At 46.6% G+C, this 23450-nt stretch overlaps 1 protein-coding gene across 8 annotated transcripts in view; it reads right to left on the minus strand.

The window, feature by feature from the left end:
• Nucleotides 1-1230: 1230 nt before the first annotated feature.
• The window catches only part of LOC119165471 (organic cation transporter protein), a 31752-nt gene continuing 9532 nt past the window's right edge, over nucleotides 1231-23450 (minus strand). For 3 of the 8 annotated variants that reach the window (XM_075872156.1, XM_075872151.1, XM_075872158.1), the window contains 4 exons: nucleotides 11151-11361; nucleotides 4095-4280; nucleotides 3073-3218; nucleotides 1231-1320 (listed from right to left, as the gene is read on the minus strand). In XM_075872156.1, coding sequence (XP_075728271.1) covers nucleotides 3097-3218; nucleotides 4095-4280; nucleotides 11151-11361 — 519 coding nt within the window. In that variant the 3' untranslated portion in view covers nucleotides 1231-1320; nucleotides 3073-3096. Of the gene's footprint in view, nucleotides 2111-3072; nucleotides 3219-4094; nucleotides 4281-11146; nucleotides 11362-23450 lie in introns of all 8 variants that reach the window. The other 5 variants (XM_075872154.1, XM_075872153.1, XM_075872157.1 and 2 more) reach the window with 3 other exon arrangements.

Genomic DNA, 23450 nt, shown 5'->3' on the forward strand with positions numbered 1-23450 from the left:
TATATTATATACATGCATTTATTAACTCCTATTTATTAACCTTGACGCCAAGTAGTTTTGGAATGTACGATATAATAAAATGATGTTCATCAAATTTCAAAGGATTGTGTTTTATTCTGGTTACTCGAGTACACAGGTAAGCTGAACGAGATTTGTCTTCATTGTTCTGGTATTGACGCTGGTCTCTGAACTAATTGTATACTTGGTCGATTCAAGCCCTTTTATTAAAGAGACTAAGTACTGGCGAGAACGTTCAATTAGATCCTAGCAGAAAGACAATGAAATATTGGGGTGGAGTTGAACTTCATTGGCGTCTGCGTATGAATATGTTTTCTACAGAGTTTGAAAATAACAAAAGAATTGGTAAGTCGTGCAAGCCCAGTGGAACAGCCGCGGATCTGGATTATAGATTCTATCAATTCACTGTTCACAGTTTCGCAGTCTGAAGCTGTCACGCACGTCTTATTTAGGGCTCAAAGTTAGAGTATGTATATTAATATTCATACCTCCTCTATCTATGCTCGTTACAAGGTAAATGATCCACACAATGAGAACTGTTACTGTCTTCGCAGTAGCCAGTGGACCATCTGAAGCCTCGGCGCGTGCACGGTAAGATGTCATACTTGAACACGCACCGATGTCAGGCTCCCTGTTTTCAGCATGTGTGGAGATATGTGTGTAAGACTTTGTATTTGCCGCAAGAGTGAAAATTCTGAATACAATACTTTCACGGCGGTTTCCAAGTTAGCATTCTGTGATAAGAGGCTCTGACTGGTGAACTTTCTTTTGTGCCTTAGAAAAATAGGTTCCAAAAAAATTTGGTTTTCGATCATTTTAGCGATAACTGTTTTAACCGCAGAGCCGCTTGAGCTTACGGTTAGTTAGTTTGTGCATGGTTAAGACACATTATCATCATAATGAACAGTTTTGCGAGGCAGTTCATGTGCACAACCATCTTGCTCTACCACGTGAACGCATACTGCTGTGGAGCAGGCTACCATTTTGCCAGCCCAACAAAGTCATCTCCCATTCACAACGCTAGCAACAACTCATAAATTTTCGTAAGGAAATGCTATAACTGTATTAGCTGTCACATCGCGCAAGCAGCTGTATAAATAAAAAGAGAAAATGATTGTTTAGATCACCATGAAACGTAATCTACGTTTCTGGTGCCACATGTCAACAGCGGCAAAGTGTGGGGAACATGATGATACAATCAGTGCACCACGGTTACACATACTTCAGTGTTTATTCCACGCCACTCTTCGTCCAAGCTGGAGTAAGCTCTCTGCCGTGCCTGTAGCTTCAGGCGGCAGTGATCTGGAGGTTCCAGAGTAGTGAACATTTGTACGAGACGAGTCCACAGTGAAAACAAATATTGCGATAAACAACCCTTGTTAGAGGAGCAATAAACTCTACACAAAATTAAAAAAAAACAGACAAAGAAATCACCGAATGGTGCAAGAAATGAAAACGTATCTGTTATATAAACCCTGAGCGGTGATCGGTCCCTCTTGTGAGTACTGATCGCTGTGGTCGCAGAGCTAAAAGTGAAGTGTAATATCGAAAGTTGTATAAAAATTTCGCCTTGATTTTGTAGTCTTATTCATAATTCAAAGAGACGCCATAGTCTTCATGAAGTTAATTTGAATGCCTTATGAAATAGAATTATGATAGGGAACAATGTTGCCGAAAAAGTACACCCACCATGAAATTTTTATAGTTTGCAAAGCCTTTTGGTTTCGCCAAGGCAAAATGACGCTTTGCAACAAAGATCCCATAGTCAATTTCATAGCAACAAGTACAAGGGAGTTTCCAAACCAAAGTTTCCAAACCACTATCTTACCAATTTCTATGGCAGCATAGCTGGGAACTAGGACTGTACTTCCCTGAATCATTATGATTACCACGTCAGAAGTTGATTTCAATAATGCAGTAAGATTCAATTCAATCTTGCGGCGTTTCCACTTGATTTAAGTCTGTCGCCCACCGTTGTAACATTCGTGACATTCAAGAATGTTAGGCACGCGCTTAAACTTCATTACACTATAAGTTCTCGCGTAGAGGCTCTGTGTTGCAGCGGTCAACGCACTGGTTGTTCTTCGATCTCCTGAAAGAAATATTACAAACATTGTAGACAACAACGTTTCCCCCTCCCCCCAAACAAACATGTGAGAGGCTTATAGGGCTAATTACCTACAAACTTCTTGAGCCATTTTTTTCACGTTATTCATTAATTGCGCACAAAAAGCTTTTAAACGTTGTGCATCCTGCTTGAACAGAACTAAAATATTTTATGATTGGCCGGATGTTGTCTACAAAAGAATGGGCTACGATTATGTGCATATATCAATATATCCTTTAGCAGTTGTATGACATGAGATCAATGTGTGATGACTCATCACCTTAATGAACAAGTCAACGCTGACCGCTCTCTCAGACATGTCTTATGAATTCCCGGCTAGTTAAGGTGATAGATTTTTCAACAATGCCTTATTTTGTACCGCACGTATTCTATGTCAGCAGTTCATATATATACACACATACACTAGGAGGCGTTTCAATAAATGCGCCCCAAAATTTTTCATTGTAGGAGAAATTGAATATTTACTCACCCCCTTCCTAATTACTTAAGATGTAGCAGTAGCTCACCAACATTATCACATACAAATAATATGACACCAATCATATCAACTAAGGTAAATTCTATTTAGAGGTGCAGGTCGCTCGTGTTATATGGGAAAATTGAACCCCTCCCTTCATAGAGCCGACTGTGCTCTGAAGTGTTTAAAAAGCAGCCTGTGGTAATTATGACAAACTTCAACTGATTGTTTCAGAATAGCCACTTATGCTTTAGTATACTTAGCTGTCATATGTATTCATTCAAATGTCTAACAATGTTTTTTTTTAAACTTCTCCATCGTTGGCTCTCCCAGCGAAACGTCACCGCTAAATCCAGTGTGGCATAGAACACTTGATTAGAAAACATAAAACGCTGCCTCATCTTAAGGTGAAAATGATACTATGGGTAATAATAAAAAAAAAGATGCCACTCATCGCTCTGTTACTTACTTCGAGTTTCCCAGGTGTACGGATTCATGTATCGTGTCGGGAAGTGCCACCCTGAACGTCTCTGGTAGCAGCAGCATCAGCATTGAAGCAAGTGTCGCGAAGCCAACGAGGATAGCCATTGGCAGAGAGTAACTGGCGTACGTTCGCTGCGTAGAATCGACGTATGAGCGTGTCACACTTCTGAACACATCTGAATTATCGGTTTGAGATAGCGCAACTTGGTAGTGGATATTAAAAAAAACGTACTAACGATAACAGGGCATTCTGGATTACAAAAATTAAACGTTTCCCATGCACAGCGTGATGGTAGCTTACTTGGAGCTTTCACGAGGAAGAAGGAATTAGGAACGAAAAGAACCTCAACATTTCTTGCATGTCATACTCAATACGAACACATATGACAAGTGAACTTGTAATGTTGCGTGGAAGTGTTAAAATACCCAAATATAGTCGCATTTGTATCTCACATTTGGATGTGGAAAGCTTGTATTCCGACCTCCACTGTCATCACCACCTCAAAAACTGCACGCTAATAAAACGCCATCAAAAGTTCACAGACAAGGCGCAGTAGCTATGAACCTAGGTGCTGATGTATAATTTACCTAGCACTTTTGTGACGAACATTATCACTCTAATACTCGTTTCACGGGAGTGTAATTAGGAGCTATCACCTATCATGCTGTTATGGGACACATTTGTGTACAGATATTTTCAACTTTAGGGTGCATATTTGTTATTGAAACTTCTTTCTTTAAACGATTGGCCTTTGTTAAGAGAGAAATACTTAATCGAAGAGCTGGAGATGTTTGTCTGGCGTTTCGGCTCACATGCTACTTTTCGTTCTGGGTGATTATTAATATATATAAACACTTATAAACACATAAGACAAAGAGCCACACACGCACGTATACTAGACTGTTTGCAGAGTTTTTTTTTCAGGCTTGTGGGCCGCAAGAAAGTCAGTGGGGTTTTCGTGGTGCGTAACCTGCTCCAGCTGCTTTGGCGTGGCTGAGGTTACTTACCAGTTCGAGAAGCAATGGTGCGGTCGAGGACCCAATGCGTGTGCCGACCAAGCAGGCGCTCACACCGAATGTCCGGAACACTGTCGGGAATATTTCGGCAGCGAAAATCCAGAGCAGCGCAAGAGACACGGACGCCAGCATCTTGCCCGCGATTCCGCATATCTGGCGTAGTACAACCCAATCTAGGTAAGATTGGAAGCGATGCGTTAGGAAACGGCAAAAGAAAATTGCGTGAAGCAGCGACTCCATATAGTCACTTACGTGAATTAGTGTTAAGTTCGCTTAAGGATATAGTGGAGACGCCTAATAAACTTTGGTGAACTTTGTTATTGCGAATGAAACACCTCTCAACGATTTGCCACTAAGATGTGCTACTCAAGGTACAATACTTATGGGCCATGTCGTGAGCGTTAAATATGTGGTGTTGAGAAAAGTAAAATATCTCTGTCACTGCGGTGTGTCGGCTCTAAGCCGATAAGTGGTATCAATTGATAATGTTACGAGTAACTTGTTTAATGAGCTATTTACAGCGCAGAGAACCCGACGAGCAAGATGGCGTCAGACCAGCATCCAACGGAAAAACCCACTTCGTCCTCCTCTTTCATGCAGCCGTGTTTAGCGGCTGTTTTGTATCATAACCCCCGGCGGTAGAAGCACCGTCCCGGTGCTAAATTTACGCAGATGATGTCGAAGGGGGTAATAGGGCTTTAGCCGAGCCACGTGAACGGTGTCGCTCGGAGCTGACGATGACGTTGTTGGATCGGTTGGAACAATCTCGTACGTGACGTCTGTCACTTGGCGAACGATACGGAATGGTCCAGTGTAGGGCGACAACAGTTTTTCCGACAGTCCCACACGCCGAGTAGGTGACGAGAGGAGCACGAGAGAACCCGGAGAAAAGTGCACGTCCCTATGGTGAGAATTGTAGAGCTGATGTTGGCGCGCCTATGAAGCCTGTAGACGGTTACGGGCGACTTGGCGCGCGTGGTCGGCGCGGGCAATGGCTTCACCAGCATATTCAGTGGCCGCAGGTAGTAACGTGTCTAAGGGTAGAGTTGGGTCCCGGCCATATAGTAGATAGAAGGGCGAATATCCGGCAGTGTTGTGACGAGATGAGTTGTAGGCGAACGTCACATACGGCAAATGAATGTCCCAATCATGGTGGTCTGGCGCAACGTATTTGGCAAGCATATCGGTTAGGGTCCTGTTAAGGCGCTCCGTGAGGCCATTTGACTGGGGAAGGTACGAAGTAGTAAATTTGTGCTTGGTATGGCAAGACCTCAGGATTTCATGAACGACAGCTGATAAGAACGTGCGGCCACGGTCGGTGAGAAGTTGACGGGGAGCACCGTGCACTAATATTATGTCGTACAGCAGAAAGTCCGTAACGTCGGTAGCGCAGCTGGTCGGAAGTGCTCGTGTGATTGCGTACCGCGTCGCGTAGTCCGTGGCAACAGCAATCCATTTATTTCCGGCTGTGGAGAGTGGAAAAGGGCCCAACAGGTCGAGACCAACTCGAAAGAAAGGCTCGTTGGGAACGTCGATCGGTTGAAGGTAGCCGGCTGGGAGGGCAGACGGCGTTTTGCGACGCTGACAGGGCTCACAAGCGGCGACATAGCGTCGAACAGAGCGGGCAAGTCCAGGCCAAAAAAACCGACGTCGTACCCGATCGTATGTGCGAGAAACGCCCAAATGGCCCGTCATGGGAGCGTCATGAAGTTGATGCAGGACAGTGGAACGCAGGTGCGCTGAGATGACAGGAAGTAAGTCTGATCCGAAGGAATCAAGGTTCCGGCGATATAGGATCCCGTCTTTCACCAAAAACATTCGTAGGGACGGGTCGCGAGGCGTTGACTCCAGTTTGACAATGATGGCTCGTAAAGAAGCATCCCGACGTTGCTCTTCGCCAATGTTTAACAGCTGCGACACGGAAAAAACGTCCGTGATAGCGTCAGTATCGGTTGCTTCGTCAACAGGGTAGCGGGATAAACAATCCGCATCCTAATGTAATCGCCCTGTTTTGTACATTACAGAGAACGTGTACTCTTGAAGGCTTAGAGCCCAACGAGCGAGACGTCCCGTGGGGTCCTTCAGGGAGGCTAGCTAGCAGAGCGCGTGATGATCCGTGACAACACGGAATGAGCGCCCGTACAGGTATGGGCGAAACTTGGCGACTGCCCATACAAGGGCGAGGCACTCGCGCTCCGTGATGCAATAGTCGCGCTCGGCTGGAGATAGCAGTCGACTTGCGTAGGCTATAACACGGTCGTGTCCGCGTTGTTGCTAAAATAGCACAGCTCCTACGCCGTGTCCACTGGCGTCCATGTGAACCTCGGTTGGGGCTAATGGATCAAAGTGAGCCAAGATTGGTGGCGTTGTAAGCAATGTCATAAGTTGCGAAAACGATGACGCTTGGTCATGGCCCCAGGTAAACGAGGCGTCTTTCTTCAAGAGTTCTGTGAGTGGGCGTGCAATGGTCGCAAAGTCCTTAACAAAGCGTCTGAAATATGAGCACAGCCCCACAAAACTGCGGACATCATTTGTGGTCTTCGGAACGGGAAAATTCGTGACTGCGCGAATTTTATCTGGGTCTGGACGCACGCCTTGAGCATCGACAAGGTGACCGAGCACGGAAATTTGACGACGAGCGAAGCGACGCTTGGAGGCGTTAAGCTTGAGTCCGGCTCGACGAAAAACGTCCAGAATAGCTGACAAACGATCAAAATGCGAGTCGAATGTGGGCGAAAAGGCAATAACATCGTCAAGGTAACACAAGCAGGTGGACCATTTCAGCCCTTGGAGCAATGAGTCCATCGTTCTTTCAAATGTGGCTGGTGCATTGCAGAGTCCAAAGGGCATCACTTTAAACTGATAAAGACCATCAGGAGTGATGAATGCGGTCTTCTCGCGGTCCATCTCGTCGACGGCTACCTGCCAGTACTCTGATCGAAGGTCAATAGTTGAAAAATAAGTGGCACCGTACATGCAGTCGAGGGCGTCGTCGATGCGAGGTAAAGGATAAACGTCTTTTTTGGTAATTTTGTTAAGGTGACGGTAATCGACACAAAAGCGCCATGTTCCATTCTTCTTCTTAACAAGGACGACTGGAGAAGCCCAGGGGCTGCATGAAGGCTCTATAATGTTTTTCGCAAGCATTTTGCTGACTTCATGTTGTAATATTGCACGCTTCGACGCCGACACACGGTAGGGGCGTCGGTTAATGGGGGTTGCATGGCCAGTATTTATGCGATGGGTGACAATGGTCGTTTGGCCCAAAGAGTTGCTGGCAAAGTCGAAAATGCTACGATAGCCCTCAAGAACGTGGCAAAGTGCTGCAGCTTGCTCAGACGTGAGGTTCGATGACACCAGTCGCTCGATGTCGGCGCCCCAAGAACGTGATGGAGTGAAACCACTGACTGAGCTGCAGCAATCGTGAACTCTGAAGGGCTCGACATGGTCATCTTGGAGAGCAGTAGTTTGGGCCAGGGAGATACCCTGTGGCAGAACTTGGGTGGTGAGTGAAAAGTTGACCAGTGGAAGGAAGGTGCGGTTTCTCTTAATCGTCAGAATCATATGCGGCACAGCAACCCCATGCGTAAACATCACTGCAGGAATCGGGGCCACCATGTAATCACCATCAGGTACTGGTGGCGTGGAGGATAAGTCGACATGTGTGACAGAGTTAGGAGGGAGGCGCGTGAAATCAATGCAGCAGAGGCTGGTTTGCGGTGGGCTGGTCGGGTCGGAAAAGAGGGGTAAATCGAGATGGAGAGAGCCAGCTGAACAGTCTATGAGGGCAGAGTGCGTGGCTAGAAAATCCATACCGAGTATGAGTTCATGAGGGCAATGTTCGATAACGGCGAAAAGAACGAAAGTGCTTCTCTCCCCAATAGACACTCGTGCACAGCACATGCCAAGAATTGCGGCAGTTCCTCCATCGGCGACTCGTACAGCTCGGTTGAGGGCGGGTGCGACAACTTTTCTAAGTCGGCGGCGAAGGTTAGCACTCATAATGGACACATGTGCGCCAGTATCTATCAATGCACTGACACGAACATTGTCGACAGTAACGTCCAAAAGGTTCCTGTTCAGTGTTAATGTTAATCGAGAATTTCTTACGAAGGTCGTCAACGCAGTTCCACCTCCAGAAGCTGCACGGCCTAGTTTTCCAGTCGGAGATGCTGCGAATAGGCCGGGGAGGCAGCACGGCGTTGTGGGGGCGACCGGGACTGACGACGAGCAGGGGACGGTGACCGGTCGTAGCGAGGTCTGCTCAGAGGTGCTGTAGGAGCGGAAAATGTGGTCGGCGTTGATGGAGAAAGTGGTGGGGATGTCTGGCGAGCAGAAGTGGTGTGATACTGAGGTGCATTATGGGACGGTGGAGCCCAGCGGCTGCGGCAGTGACGAGCGATATGACCAACGCGTCGACAGTTAAAACTAATGGGCCTGTCATCAAGAGTAAGCCATTCGGACGAATGGCGTTGTATGCGAGGTGCAGAAGGGGTACAATAAGAAGGCTCAGCAGAATATACGGCAGGAACAGGATGTAGGCCGACATTCGAAAGCTCTTGATGAACGACCACTTGTATTAAAGAGATCGTGGTCGGGGAAGGCGCAGGCGTCGGTAATGGCGTGGCTACCGGTTGTGCTGCCTCGACCTCTCGACGAATGATGCGTGTAAGGTTGTCACATCCAGGGGCCCGGTGGAAGGCGTCCTCACATGAAGAAGTGGCCGCTGTGTTCGGAAGGCGCACGATGCTTTGGGCTATGCGGCGGGCTTTAGCTTGTGCGAGACGTCGGCATTCTTTAAGGATTGTGTCGATGCTGGAGACGTTGTTAAAAACCAGCAGGTTGAAAGCATCGTCAGCAATGCCTTTGAAGACGTGGTTAACCTTTTCGTCTTCCGACATGCACTGGTCGGCCTTGGAACAAAGGGCCAAGATGTCAAGAATGTAGGAGACGTACGATTCGGTAGAAGACTGGGACCGTGTGGCAAGAGTCTTCTTCGCAGCGAGCTGACAACCAGTTAAATCGCCAAACAGGTCACGTATCTTTTCCTCGAAGAGATCCCAGCTTGTTATGTCGGCTTCGTGGCTTTGAAACCATGTTCGGGGAGTGCCGTCCAGGTAAAAAGCACGTTGGTGAGCATGAGCATGGGATCCCATCGGTGAGTAGCACTGACGCGCTCGTACCGCTTCAGCCAAGTGTCCAGATCGATCGTATCATCACCGGAGAAAGTGCCGGGATCCCGGAGGTGCGGTAGTGTGACGTAGGTGGTGGCTTGGACTGATGAGGGCGGCGTAGAGGAAGTACCAGCAGTCGAAGCAGTCGAAAGGTCGCCGATGGTGCGACCGCTGCGCGTCTCCATCGAGGTACGGGGGTCGTCTACCTCCACCAATAATGTTACGAGTAACTTGTTTAATGAGCTATTTACAGCGCAGAGAACCCGACGAGCAAGGTGGCGTCAGACCAGCATCCAACGGAAAAACCCACTTCGTCCTCCTCTTTCATGCAGCCGTGTTAAGCGGCTGTTTTGTATCAGTATGTTTGTAAACATGTGTTTGTAAGATATCCATGCTTCTATATTTTTTTTTATTCATGGAAGTACCACACTGAATATTACAGAACTCCAGATGATGTTGTTTTGAGAATTATTTTCAGATCAGATTTGTCAACCAGGGAGGCGAAAGTGTTGTAAGCGTGTGTGATCAGATTTGGGTGCACGTTAAAGAACACCAGGTGGTCGAAATTTCCGGAGGCCTCCACCACGGCGTCTCTCATAATCATATAGTACTTTTGGAACGTTAAGCCCCACATATCAATCAATGAATGAACTGCCATCCGGGGAAGAAAAAAGTGCTAAACCTAATTTATCACCCCATTACACTGAGCTCACGTTCATACCGTGATTCTATTCACCATTTCAGTGAACCTTGGCATTCAGATTTTTTTTCAGCCACCAAGTTTTTTTAGTGCTCAAGAATGACATCAACGTATAGAGATGCAGTAGCTTGGCACAATACAACATATCCACCTAAACGTTCTTTTATTTTGACAGAAATTAGTCAAAGATTTATGCATTAAGACTAGCTCCTCTACAAATATGTATTTATAAAAATTTCTGGTTGTGTATACATGAAACTTCGGCATATATATATATATATATATATATATATATATATATATATATATATATATAAATATATATATATATATATATATATATATATATATATATATATATATATATATATATATATATATATATATATATATATATATATTGTAGTCAGCTTTTCTTTTGCTGCAATGCCCAGTGAATTGTCCTTTATGAATGCGAACGTTTTCGCCGAAGCATACACGTGCTCATGCGCTAGAAAATTTCTACGCTCACCCTAAATAAAAGCAGCTCTAAACATCTTCAAAGTGTGAATTTATTATTAGCTGCAGAGTAACTAGAGGCGCCTTCTTGCCATCATAAGCATATGCCCTATGGTGATTGACTGACATCGTAACAAATTGAGTGTTGAATGTTCGGTTATTTAAAAGGCCGTCTTATTGTATCTGCGCCAAGGCGCCACGTCATAATCAACGTCACACGTAGGTGTCAATGCATGCCGGACTAATACTTTAGCTCATTAATTCTTTCCGCCCTGTCGAGGTGCTAAATCATCACCCTTGCGGCTTCACTTCCATTTAACGTAGTTTTTTTTCTCTTTTTGATAAACAGTTGTTTAAATTGATGTCACGTCAACTGGGCTGGTTTTCTTCGTACCTCATTTGCATACGCTGCATCTTGCATCTGAGTTATTCTTGAAAGTTTAATTGTAGGGGTCTTCAAAACTGCAGCTTTATAGGTATCTAAAGATCATTAGATATATATTGTGATTTTCTTATTTTGTGTCTCTATTTTTACGCAGCCCTCTCCTGTTTCGATGAGCACTCGTGCTTGAGTGGCTAATGAAAAAAAAAGTAAGTTATCGCACCTTGCTTAGGACGCTCACGTCTGATGTAAAAGCAACAGCGAATCGTCCGAAAAAGACGTGACTCACCCAGGGAAAGCAAGCACACTGCAAAAGTGCACAGTGCGGTGCCGGCGTACACGGCTAACATTGTCGGACGCCTCGGAAACCAGCGCACGGCTGTGTAGCAGACGAGCACCGCTGGTATCTCCACGAGGGCAGCCAGAACAAACGTCAGGTACGGATCTCCGCCCAGGCTCGTGACCGAGAGCTGAAGTCCGTAGAATGTGATCCCACCGGTTACCCTGCTTGACCAAAGCACGGGACAGGAATACGTAACCAGTTGCAGAGGGCCGCATTTTGTGTGTGTGTGTGTGTTTCTGTATCTTGTTTCCAGAGCAATTGGTAAATGGGCACGATGTAAGGACAAGAAATAAGCCACTTCTAAAACATGATGACGCATTTCCAACTAGTTGAGGTAGATTAATTTCACAAGTACCACGTCTAAGACATCAATCCTTAAAACAAAAGTCAGTGTATTTGCCCACCACACGTACATAATGCTTAGGTTGCAGTGGTCGCTTCACCTATCAAGTTCTCAACGGAGAGTAGCCATGAAAGTATGAGGTATGCATAAATACGCCTCATTTTTATTGGTTTATTTAAATCTATTCATATATGAAGTTTGTTATGACAAATAAAAACTAAATAAAGATCACCAATGGTCAAGGTATCATTGTTAGATACCAAAAATTAATACTTCATGAGCTATATTGGGAATAAATATTGGGAATAAATATTGGGAATATTGGGAATATTATCCGTGGAAAGTCTCCACGGCAATATCTACTGTCTCAGCCTAACAATGTGTCGACATAATTACTCTCCTAATCAACACTGCTTGCGGACTAGCAAGTTGCTATATATTGATGACCTTCTTAGCAATACGAAGACTGCTTTGCTGCTTTGTTTATAATCTTATTCAGCTGGAAGTAAAGATCAATCTAATTTCAAATCATTGCGTTTACACTTCTTCATCTGAGCCTACATGATTTGCCCTAATTCAGAAGCAAACAGACTGCGCCTTTAACGTGTTCACTGTTGCGTTAACTAAGCACAATTTTCCTCGTATGCAATTTTATGTTGCGTGGTCTGGTCTGTTGAAGGCATGTGAAAGCTGTATGCCGCCGCATGAAATGAGGACAGTAACAAAGAAGGCGGCCACTTCTTAAAAACTGCAATAATAGCATCCAGGGTAGTTGTCCTTGCTCGTCTGAAATGAGAACGTATTGCTGAACACCAGGCTGAACCGCAAGTGGTAAAGGAGCAGTACCTCTATTCGATACACGAAAAAAGGCTCGGACAATGTGTTGACTGTGTTATTTGGCGCAGCGATAATTTTGAGTCGGCTTAATGAATTGAGGTTTCGGCTACTTCGGGAAGATGGCACGAACGGTATCAACAGTTCACATTTCCGGTGTTCTAGACAACAATACCTGCATATTTCGGATATGCAAAGTGCTACAGCGGAAAAGGCGTGAATGTATTGACGTGCCTTAGTTATCGCAAATGTACAGGCACAATGTTTTGTGAGATTTCACGCACTCTTTTATATTACAAACGACAGTGCAATAAATCCGCTTGCAGTGGACATATAGATTAGCGCAACAAACTTGTTGATATGTAGAATTAACATCTATGAATTGTTTATTTAATTATCCAGAAACATGAAGGAGTTAGTAGGAGCAGGAATACTCGTCAGGCCATAGAGTTTCGCAGAACGCGTAGCACTTCATATCGGAGCAGTAGTGCGTGGCGCAAATTCTGACTATCTTGAAAACTTTTGCTGTGGTGCCCAAGTAAAAAATGTGCAACTAGCTAGTGCGAAACAGTGGCCGATTGAGATACTGCCAATGTCTGCGCCTTCAAATATCGGACAAAAAGCTTTGAATTACACTCTGCTTCTAGGGACACCACTGAACCATCATGGTGGTTCAGTGGCGCTTTTTGGATCACTCATCTCGAAGAGGACAAAAACAGTATAGCAGACGTGACAGTTTCGCGCACTACATGGAAGACCAAAATGAACGCTACTGTTACGTAGTGAACTTCCGCAGATGTAAGAGGCCGAATACCAACGTTTATATTTACCGATTTCTATAGCTTTCGTACGAAGCATGGTGGCTAGAGCACTGACTGGGGGGCTCTTGAACGTTTTGCGTAAGGGCCGTTCCACGCGCTTCCCGCACAGCCGCAACGCACGTGCCGGGACCCCTGCCGCAAGCAAGCGGGGGACAAATAAGCCCACAGGCGACGCTCTTTCACCCTCCCCAGCGTCACCAATTGGCTTATTTGTCCCCCACTTGAGTGCGGTAGGGGTCCTGGCACGTGCGTTGCGGCTATGCGGGAAGCGCGTGGAATGGCCTTAAGTGAACTACACGCTTCCTGTATACAGCTGTTCGCACGAGAAAGTGGGATGATTCTCTATTGTTATCGTTTTGTGCAGCATTCACGAGAACCGCGGTGGCCTTCATCATGAAGCTGAGCAAAGCCTCTGGGAGCTGAGCGTGCAGGCTAACACGGAGTGTACAGCTAGAGGCAGACTGAAGAGACTAAAAACGCTTGAGGAAGAGACACACGTATCGTCATTTGTATTGTTTACAAATTAAAGACAACCGTTAACAGAACATTCCAGTATGCGAAATGATACAGAGAGTCCAACATACAATAAGCGACACATGCAAAGAGATACGGCAATTGAATAAGTGAGAATTGCCCTGGCCATTCGTCCCATAGATAGCAGGATAGGTAGGTAACTAAATTATTCGTGTTTGTGCTTCTTTGCTTTCACACTTCGTATACCCAATATTAACCCACTTAACGCAACAAAATGAACAGCGAAAGTCTGCCTTGAGCTCGATGTCGTGCGATACTCGCTTGTACTTTCAATTTTAATAAATGATACTTATTCCGACGCAATTCACTCAGATAAGCTTCCGGCATTTCGGAAGCTTTGTTGGAAGGAAAAAACTTTCCAAGACCTCGATATTCAGGAAACTTCGGCTCGACAATGACAAAAGGGGGTGTTATAATATTTGTGCGATAAGATAGCTCGCCAACTATGGAAGCGTCAGTTTCGGTTGCTGTAACGCCGTGATGGCGCTAGTGATGTGGTCGCAAAAGCCACTGCTTACTGATAATATTGACGCAAGGTAGGCTGGCAACTATAGTAGCCAGCCTCTGAAGAGGGCAACGAAGTAGTTCTGTGTGCGCGTGCTCTGGTGTTCGCGTTTCTGGCCCTTGGGTTGCGAAAGTAAACGCCCTATTTTGTACCTGCGTGCCTGTGTCTTTGTGACATTTTCTGGTGGAAGTGCTGGGTACGGTAGATGATACGGTCCCCTGAGAGCACCCCTGACGCAAGTCCATCGAGTATCTCAGGCAAGCTTACCCCTGTGCACGTACGTTCCAGCCGTCGTCTCCAGGGACTCGAGCCACAGTACGGTTTGCTGCCTGAACGTCAGAGGACTATGAATCAAACACCGCCAAACGTCACCGCGCCAGCACCAGCGCACCTGGTTATCAACCAGCCCAAGACGCCGAAGACATTTCATGGAGCTGCTTCTGAAGATGCCGACGACTGGCTCGAGCATTTCAACCGATTGGACCCCAGAGCATTTCAAACGATTGGACCCCAGAGCGTAAGCTACGCTATGTGTACTGCTTCCTGGAGGACTCCGCGAAAACGTGGTTTGGGAACCATGAAGCAGCGCTTACGTCATGGGATGAGTTTCAACGGCAGTTCCTCAAGGCATTTGCCCGAGAGGACAGGAAAGAGACAGCGGATCGTGCTATAGAGGCAAGGATTCAAGGCCCTAACGAAAGGGTGACGACCTACGTAGAGGACATGGATCGGCTTTTCAAGCGTGCGGAGCCCTCTATGTCCGAATCCAAGAAAGTTCGCCACCTAATGCGTGGTGTTAAAGAAGAGATTTTTGGCGGCCTGATTCGAAACCCGCCTGCGACACTTGCGGAGTTCCATGAGGAAGCCACTGCCATAGAGAGGGCCCTTCAACAGCGTACCAGGCAGTATAACCGTGGTGTAAACCCAAGTGAGGTCACTTCTGTCACTCTCGGCAATGACATAAGCGCGTTGCGAGAGCTTATCAGAGCTCTCATTAAGGAAGAGCTACAAAAGATGCAGGTGACTGCTTCACCTGCAGAACAGCTCTCCATTGCGGAGATCGTACGCGCCGAGCTACGGCAAGCCGTTCACGCTCCCCAGCCGTCCGAGGCGCCACAACAGAGGCACTGCGTCGAGATGAGCTACGCGGAAGCAGTGCAACGCCCTCCATCGTGCAGTTCAACCAGCGTATTTTACCCCAATGAGCGACACGCTCAGCAAATGGAGGTTGGCTTCCGCCCTCGCAGCTCACCATTGATCGCCGAAGCAAGACCGAGAAAGAGTGACATCTGGCAAACACCCGACCACAGGCCCCTTTGTTTCCACTGCGGGGAAGCCGGACACGTCTACCGAACATGTCCATACCGTCGTGTGGGTCTGTGGATTTTCGCCTAATGCCCCTCGTCCACGACCTGGCGAGCGATCACTGGAAATAGAGAGTTTCATCTCGAATCGTCGCAGTATCGAACATCGGTCGCAAGAGTCTCGCTCGTCGTCGCCTGCTCGCTACAGGTCACCGAGCCCAGCCAATTCACGCAGCACTCCGAGACGCCAATCACCCAGTCCTGCAAGTCGGGAAAACTGAGTTCAGCGACCTCTGGAGGTGAGGCCACTGACGCTGACTCTACGGAAGATCCTCCACTACGACGACCGCGACAGCAGCAAAAAGATGTACAGACGCAGTCAAACGTGATGCGAAGAGGGGTGACATCAAACATTGCGGTAACTGTGGACGACGAAGAAGTAATGGCGCTAATTGACACTGGAGCAGACACTTCCGTTATGAGAATGGGTCTTGCCTGCAGGCTGAAGAAGGTTTCTACCCAGTGGGCTGGGTCGCAGATACGTACGGCAGGAGGCCATCTTATTCCGGTGGGGCGGTGCACAGCGCGAGTCAGTATTCACGGATTTGCGTATCTCGGAGATTTTGTGATACTGCCGAGTTGCTCGAGGGACGTAATTCTCGGACTGGACTTTCTCCGTGATAATGGAGCCGTGATTGATTTGCAACAGTCGCAAGTGACGTTTTCTACGGCACACGCTTTAGCGCGCAACCCTCACAGCAGTTACGTCAATGCTTCGAGAATTGTTGACGACGACGTCACGTTACCGCCGAAGAGTAGCGTGTTCACCTTGGTAGCCTGCGACGTTTTTGACGAATTCAACGACTATGAAGGTATTGCTGAGGCAAATATCCCGCTGCTGCTCAAACGAAACATATGCATAGCCCGATGCCTTGTTCGGTTAGAGAATAAACGCTCTCGAGTTCTGCTGACCAACTTCAGCAATGAGTTTCAGCACGTTCCTAGAGGGACTACTGTCGCTTTTCTCAGTGAAATCGCCGACTTTTTCGATATCGGCACATTGGATACGACTTCACCGCATGCAAAAGCTTGTGCTGACCTGGGAAGCCGTATTCACGTTAATCCAGACTTGCCGGATTCACGAAAAGAGCGGCTGCTAAACCTTGTGAGGGAATTCTCGGACTGCTTCTCCACAGCATCGAAAGTTCAGCGTACCACCGTTACAAAACACCGCATTGTTACCGAGGAGTCGGCGCGGCCTCTTCGCCAACATCCATACCGTGTGTCCCCGAAGGAAAGAGAGGTGATTAAGCGTCAAGTTCTCAAAATGCTGAATGGTGACGTCATCCAACCCTCGACAAGTCCGTGGGCGTCACCTGTTGTCTTAGTAAAGAAAAAAGACAACACACTACGCTTCTGCGTCGACTATCGATGGCATAACAAAGTCACGAAACGCGACGGTTACCCCCTCCCACGGATTGATGACGCCTTAGACCGTCTACGCCACGCCCAGTTCTTCACATCACTAGATCTCAAGTCAGGGTACTGGCAAATTGAAGTTGACGAGGGCGACCGTGAGAAAACGGCGTTCGTGACGCCTGACGGGCTCTACGAATTTAAAGTGCTGCCTTTCGGTCTCTGTTCCGCTCCCGCCACGTTTCAACGCATGATGGATACTGTACTAGCTGGACTAAAGTGGCAGACGGGTCTTGTATACTTGGATGATGTCGTTGTGTTTTCAACCACACTTGACGAGCATCTTTCAAGGCTAAAAAGTGTCCTCACTGCAATAAGGAGAGCGAACCTTACCATCAAGCCCGAAAAGTGCTACTTCGGCTATCAGGAACTCAAGTTTCTCGGCCACGTGGTTAGCCCGGGGGGTGTTCGACCAGATCCGGAGAAGTTGGCTGCCATTGCCGATTTCCCTCGTCCTGGAGACAAAAAGGCTGTTCAGCGATTCCTCGGACTCTGTGCGTACTACCGCCGTTTTGTCGAAGGATTTCCGAAAATTGCGGAACCTCTTACAAGACTGACACGGCCAGATGTACCTTTTGTATGGACGGAAGAACAACAACAAGCCTTCGTAGAGCTTCAAAATCGACTGCAGACAGCTCCAGTGCTGGAACATTTCGACGACACTGCCGACACCGAGATCCGCACAGACGCCAGCAACGTGGGAATCGGAGCCATTCTAGTTCAATGGCAGAACGGCGCTGAGCGTGTGATCGCTTACGCGAGCCGCAGTCTCACAAAAGCAGAGGTTAATTACTCTACCACCGAAAAAGAGTGCCTAGCAGTCGTTTGGGCCATTAGCAAGTTTCGACCCTACCTATACGGCCGGCCATTTCGAGCGGTCAATGACCACGATTCGCTCTGTTGGCTTGCCAATCTACGGGATCCATCAGGCCGCCTCGCCCGCTGGAGCTTCCGCCTTCAAGAGTACGACATAACAGTGGTCTACCGATCAGGACATAAGCATACAGATGCTGACTGCCTGTCTCGTGCTCCTATTTCCCCGATGTCATCTGACACTGAACAAGATTTACCGTTTCTTGGCATCGTCGATGTGGTGCGGATGGCTGAGCTTCAACGTGAGGACGCTGAGCTACTTCCTGTCATCCAGCATCTTCAAGGAGAAGACGTTATCGTCCCACGCCGACTCTCGCGTGGTTTGACTACGTATTGCCTGCGGAACAATGTTCTCTACAAGAGAAATCTTGAGAGCAGCCAGGAAAATTTCCTCCTCGCCGTTCCAATGGCACTGCGTGAGGAAGTTTTACAGGCGTGCCACGACGATCCTTCGGCCGGTAACTTAGGCTTTGCTAGGACATTAGCGCGCATCCGACAGAAGTACTACTGGTCACAGCTGTATTCGTCCGTTCAGCGCTATGTCCGCACCTGCCGTGACTGTCAGAGGAGTAAAGTTCCACCCGCAAAGCCCGCCGGTTTCCTCCAACCTTTAGATCCAACTCGAGCACCATTTCAGCAAGTAGAAATAGATCTTCTTGGTCGCTTCCCTACGTCATCCTCAGAAAATAAGTGGATAATTGTCGCGACTGACTATCTGACTAGCTATGCAGAAACCAAAGCTGTGCCTAAGAGAACTACAGTTGAAGTCGACAGATTCTTTGTCCACGACATTTTTTTGCGCCATGGTGCACCTGCTGTTCTCATAACCGATCGCGGAGCAGCATTTACGGCAGAGTTATTGCAACAGGTCACCAAGCTGACGCAAACCAACCACCGGAAAACAACAGCTTATCATCCCCAAACGAACGGCTTGACGGAGAGTTTAAACAAAACATTGGCCGACATGCTATCTATGTATGTTGATGTAGAGCACAAAACGTGGGATGAAATTTTGCCGTACGTCACGTTTGCTTATAACACCGCTGTGCAAGAGACCACAGACCTAACACCATTCGAGCTTGTTTATGGCCGTCGCGTCACAACATCGTTAGACTCTATGCTCCCCGTAGACCATGACAACAGCGGAAATGACAGCGTTGACGACTTCGTTGAGAAAGCCGAGGGAGCCCGCCAGCTTGCACGGAACCGCATTCGCGCGCAGCAAGATATCGACGCTCGCCGTTACAACCAAGGCCGAAGGAGCGTCCACTATCAACCAGGTGACTATGTATGGGTGTGGACACCAGTTCGACATCGTGGGCTTTCGGAGAAGCTATTGCGGCGCTACTTTGGCCCTTACGAAGTTGTGCGCTGCCTCAGTGACGTGAATTACGAGGTAGTTCCCCAAAGCTCCGACACCAGTTTAAACCGAAGACGTCCACGTACAGAAGTAGTCCATGTAGTACGGATGAAACCGTACCACGCCCACGAGTTATGAACACTTCGAACTTTTTCCTTATTATCCACAACAGCGTGGGCTTTTTTTTTTCGTTGACGTGATCATTTTTTTCTTTCATGACCAACTTTAGCATCTCAGTCAATCGACCGGGACGGTCTCTCTTGAAAGGGGGGAATTTACGCAAGGTAGGCTGGCAACTATAGTAACCAGCCTCTGAAGAGGACAACGAAGTAGTTCTGTGTGCGCGTGCTCTGGTGTTCGCGTTTCTGGCCCTTGGGTTGCGAAAGTAAACGCCCTATTTTGTACCTGCGTGCCTGTGTCTTTGTGACAATATAGGGGGTTCTTCTTGGTTGCTGCATGCAATAAGAAAATACGTTCATTTCTTCTTGTCTCGGCGCGACGTAAACATGGTGTCAGAAGTGGCACCCGCCGATCGTAGACGCTATAGCTATCGAATGTGATACTATAGCCTGGAAACGAGGACGCCGCCACCGCTTGCCCACTGAACAGTGACAGACGACTGGACGACGTACATGCCACCAGATATTAAGCAAGAAAATACCAAGTGAGATGACTTCTTTTTGAATTGCTTCACCCAAGCCCTTCAGATTCGCAACGCTTATGGACTGCCCTGCCTTTTCTTGCTAAAAGACGGCATACGGCTCTTGTTTGTTAGTGTGAACAAGGAACCCATATTGGTCCTGAAAAATCTCTGGGTTTTCATCGCCTTGATTTTGTCAGTGAATGCATCTACATCTTTATCATATTACCTCACCAGGTGAACTTTCGTCGAACTCTTGACAATTATGTATCATACAGGGTTGTGCTGTTGCCGTTTTATATAGCGACAGTGAACGTACAAGCGTCGCTTGGAAACTCGAAGTCAGTACCATAGTCTCGGGAGGGTTCTTCATAACGTGCTGCACAAGTGGCGAGGCTAAGCACGTCACCAAGACAGGGTACCGAGATGGGTACCAAATTGGGCTAACAAGATAGGATACCTCACCAAGATGTGGTACCAGTGCGGCCTAAAATCAAGTTCATCATCAACACTCTTTAGGTGAGTAGTAATTTGGATGAAATGTGTGCGGGAAGAAGTAATCGGCTCTGCACTGCCATGCTACATGCGCGTCTTCTACAGACTGCCCATACCAATAACAAAAAAACGTATTGTACGGCACTTCATCAAAGAATATGATAGCGAACTATGGACAAAAGTTTCTTTTTTTTTTCATTCTGCTGACTTCATTGAAGGACCCCTAGAATAGAATGGCTTCTTTGTAGCTCACAAAGCATTGCTCTATTGTTTCAGGTACACCAGAGACAAATGACCGTAGAGATAAAAATACCTTTGTATTCTTATCAAGTTAGAGCGGGTAGTGTTTCAGAGTGAAGCTTATAAAACAATGTTTTTGATTTGGAGATATACACTTTAAGAAATAAAGAGTGCTTGGGGAATAGTTAGTTCTGCTACACAACAATAATGAACTGACTTGCTCACGTTTTTTTTTTTTGAAAACCCGGTCTTGGTAAATTTCATATCAATAATGCTATGTCACACTAATAACGCACGCCGTTCGGCACCGTTAACCAGCGGAACGCTGGGGACAACGCGAGGAAAATATACTCCAAATAGGTGACGTATATTGTTGTGTGGCGGAAACACTCCCCAAACACTCGATTTTCAGGGTGTATACGTTTTGCAGACTCGCTCCCATACATCAAGGCCTTGAGGATCAAAGTATAATGGGTGGTGAGGTACATAGTCAGTAAATCTTTATATAGTGACTTGTGTGAAACTGTAAACATGCCGACATATACTTTCATCTCGGTGGAATGTTTACTGAACATACCAATTCACCGTTTATATTCAGTTTTGCATATCGCATACTCAATATAGAAGGAATATGCTCGGGCTAATAAATATTGCGTATTTAATAAACACAAACAATCGCTGCCGGTAGTGACTGTCACTGCGATAATGGCATCAGCGCTAAATTTTTGTTACCGTTCTTAAGTCAATAAAACAAATAAAGTGGGTGGATGAGCAGATGTAATTTACCGGTGGTTGCTGCCGAGTTTATTATCCGTTTATCACTCGTAGGGAAGTGCGGCATGTGCAGCAGATTCATGAAGCCTCTAAGCTCATTCGAGGAAAACGCACGTTCATTTGATTCCGTATTCTGATTTTTTTCCCCGCAACGTACGTACGGCTCAGTTGTGCCAGCGCACTGATCTATAGCTGCATTGTTAGCAAAAATTACATAACAGCTTGGCAAGAAACTAATGAAGACTGTGAGCAATAATTCCATGATATCGGTTCAGTAAAGCATGCGAATCGACAAGTCTGTGTTCTCGAATAAGAGGCAGAAAAGCGCCGGTGAGCGCTACCGGTGGCTTTCAGTGACTGCAAACGCACGTCGCCTCGATGTCTTCTCTTCTTGGTAGGAGACATACATTACACACAAAAAAAACAAGCTTCATTTAGGTTAAATGATGCCACTACCATGCTGTGTTGTTATTCACATATGTCGAAATCATCTGTTCTAAAACACAGAAGCGCCGATGACGCTTGGATGGGCTCGGTCAGTAGGATTAACATTTGTTGGAAACCATGGTTGTACAATAGAATGGTGAAAGCCATACTTTCTGGGGCTCGTCTCGACGCAGATATAAGGTAAAAGCTTGTGTATTTTAGCAACGCACGCAATTTCGCTGTTAACCTAAAGCACGGCTCTTGTAATTTTGTATGCAAGAAATGCCAGGGTTGCGTTTCTAGCATGGCGACAAGTGGCGGCTGTATTCTAATTTACCGTTGAAAGGGGCAATTGCAAACCAGTGATCACACTTTTCTGGTAAACTGCGTGGCGATGTAACACGTTTACAGTCGCTCTTCACAGCGGCACCTTCAGTCTTCTAAGAATCACAACAAAGAAGCACATCGCAGTTTTGAAGCTATGTAAGTACGTGCACAAAATGTGAACATGCATGGTCAAGCTCTGCGCTCCCCGAAAATTCAGATGGTCTCCACGCCGCAGAATAAAAATAAAACGTTTTAGAAAGCGTGATGGTGGCCTTTGGCTTTTCTCGACCATAAATATATTTTACTGCATATTCCGAAAGGAAACACGGGAAATAACAAGTGATTTCACATACTGCCACGTTGTTCTTCATCATGCCAGCATCATCCTCCAAGCTTGCATCACGCGACCGTCATTAAACTTGTTCATCAAGTCATCCTTCAAACAAGTTCTCCCTGGCCACTCTCAGCCATCATTTTCCACTGTCACTATCATTGGCTCTCCACCACTACCCCCTGCCACCATTTTTCCACTCTCGCCATCATCAGCCAATATGAACAGTAAAGCTTCCAGCATACCCACTGTTATTTACTCCACAATCACTGTTCTTTCTGCCATATCCACCGATTCCAGCATACACCTACCCAGGACTTTCATTTGGGGAGCCAAGCCCCCTAGATGTTGAGTTTAGCTTGAAGCCTTTCTGAAATGAAAGCCAAAGCATTGACCACGTGAAAACGGGCTCTTATACGGCTCTGGGATAGTCATCTCTTCGACACTACGAAACTCCTTCAAATAATTCACGAGAAACTGTGGAATCGAGAAGTGCCGGGCACATTCAAAGAACTCAGTTTGGTGGTCAAGTATTGACGAAAAAATTTAATGAATCGCTAAGACCTTCCACAGCTGGTTTAAGCAGAACACCAACCGAAATGTACCTCTGCAACACACGAACCTTCCAGATAGGTCCTGCCAACGAAGGGCAAAATAATTTTTTTTGCAGGGAAGAGAGCAGTAGCTAGTAGTAATGGACTAGTTTACACGATGCGCGCAGCTGGTACCGCTGATTAACCTGTCCTCCTCAACAGTAATAAACAACTGCAAAAACATTTTCGCGAGACATGAGGTTAAGGAAGTAGCAGTGTCCGTTGATAGGTCACAGTTCTCAAGAGCCCTGGTTGCTGAATTTGCAAAATTAGCAGCCGAGTACAACTTTCAACACGTGACCTTCAGTCCCCCTATCAACACAACCGAATGGCAGAATTCATCATAAAAAATACCGAAGGGTCCTTAAACAACT

Source organism: Rhipicephalus microplus, chromosome 8 (genome assembly GCF_043290135.1).
Source record: "Rhipicephalus microplus isolate Deutch F79 chromosome 8, USDA_Rmic, whole genome shotgun sequence".
Taxonomy (NCBI): Eukaryota; Metazoa; Arthropoda; class Arachnida; order Ixodida; family Ixodidae; genus Rhipicephalus; species Rhipicephalus microplus.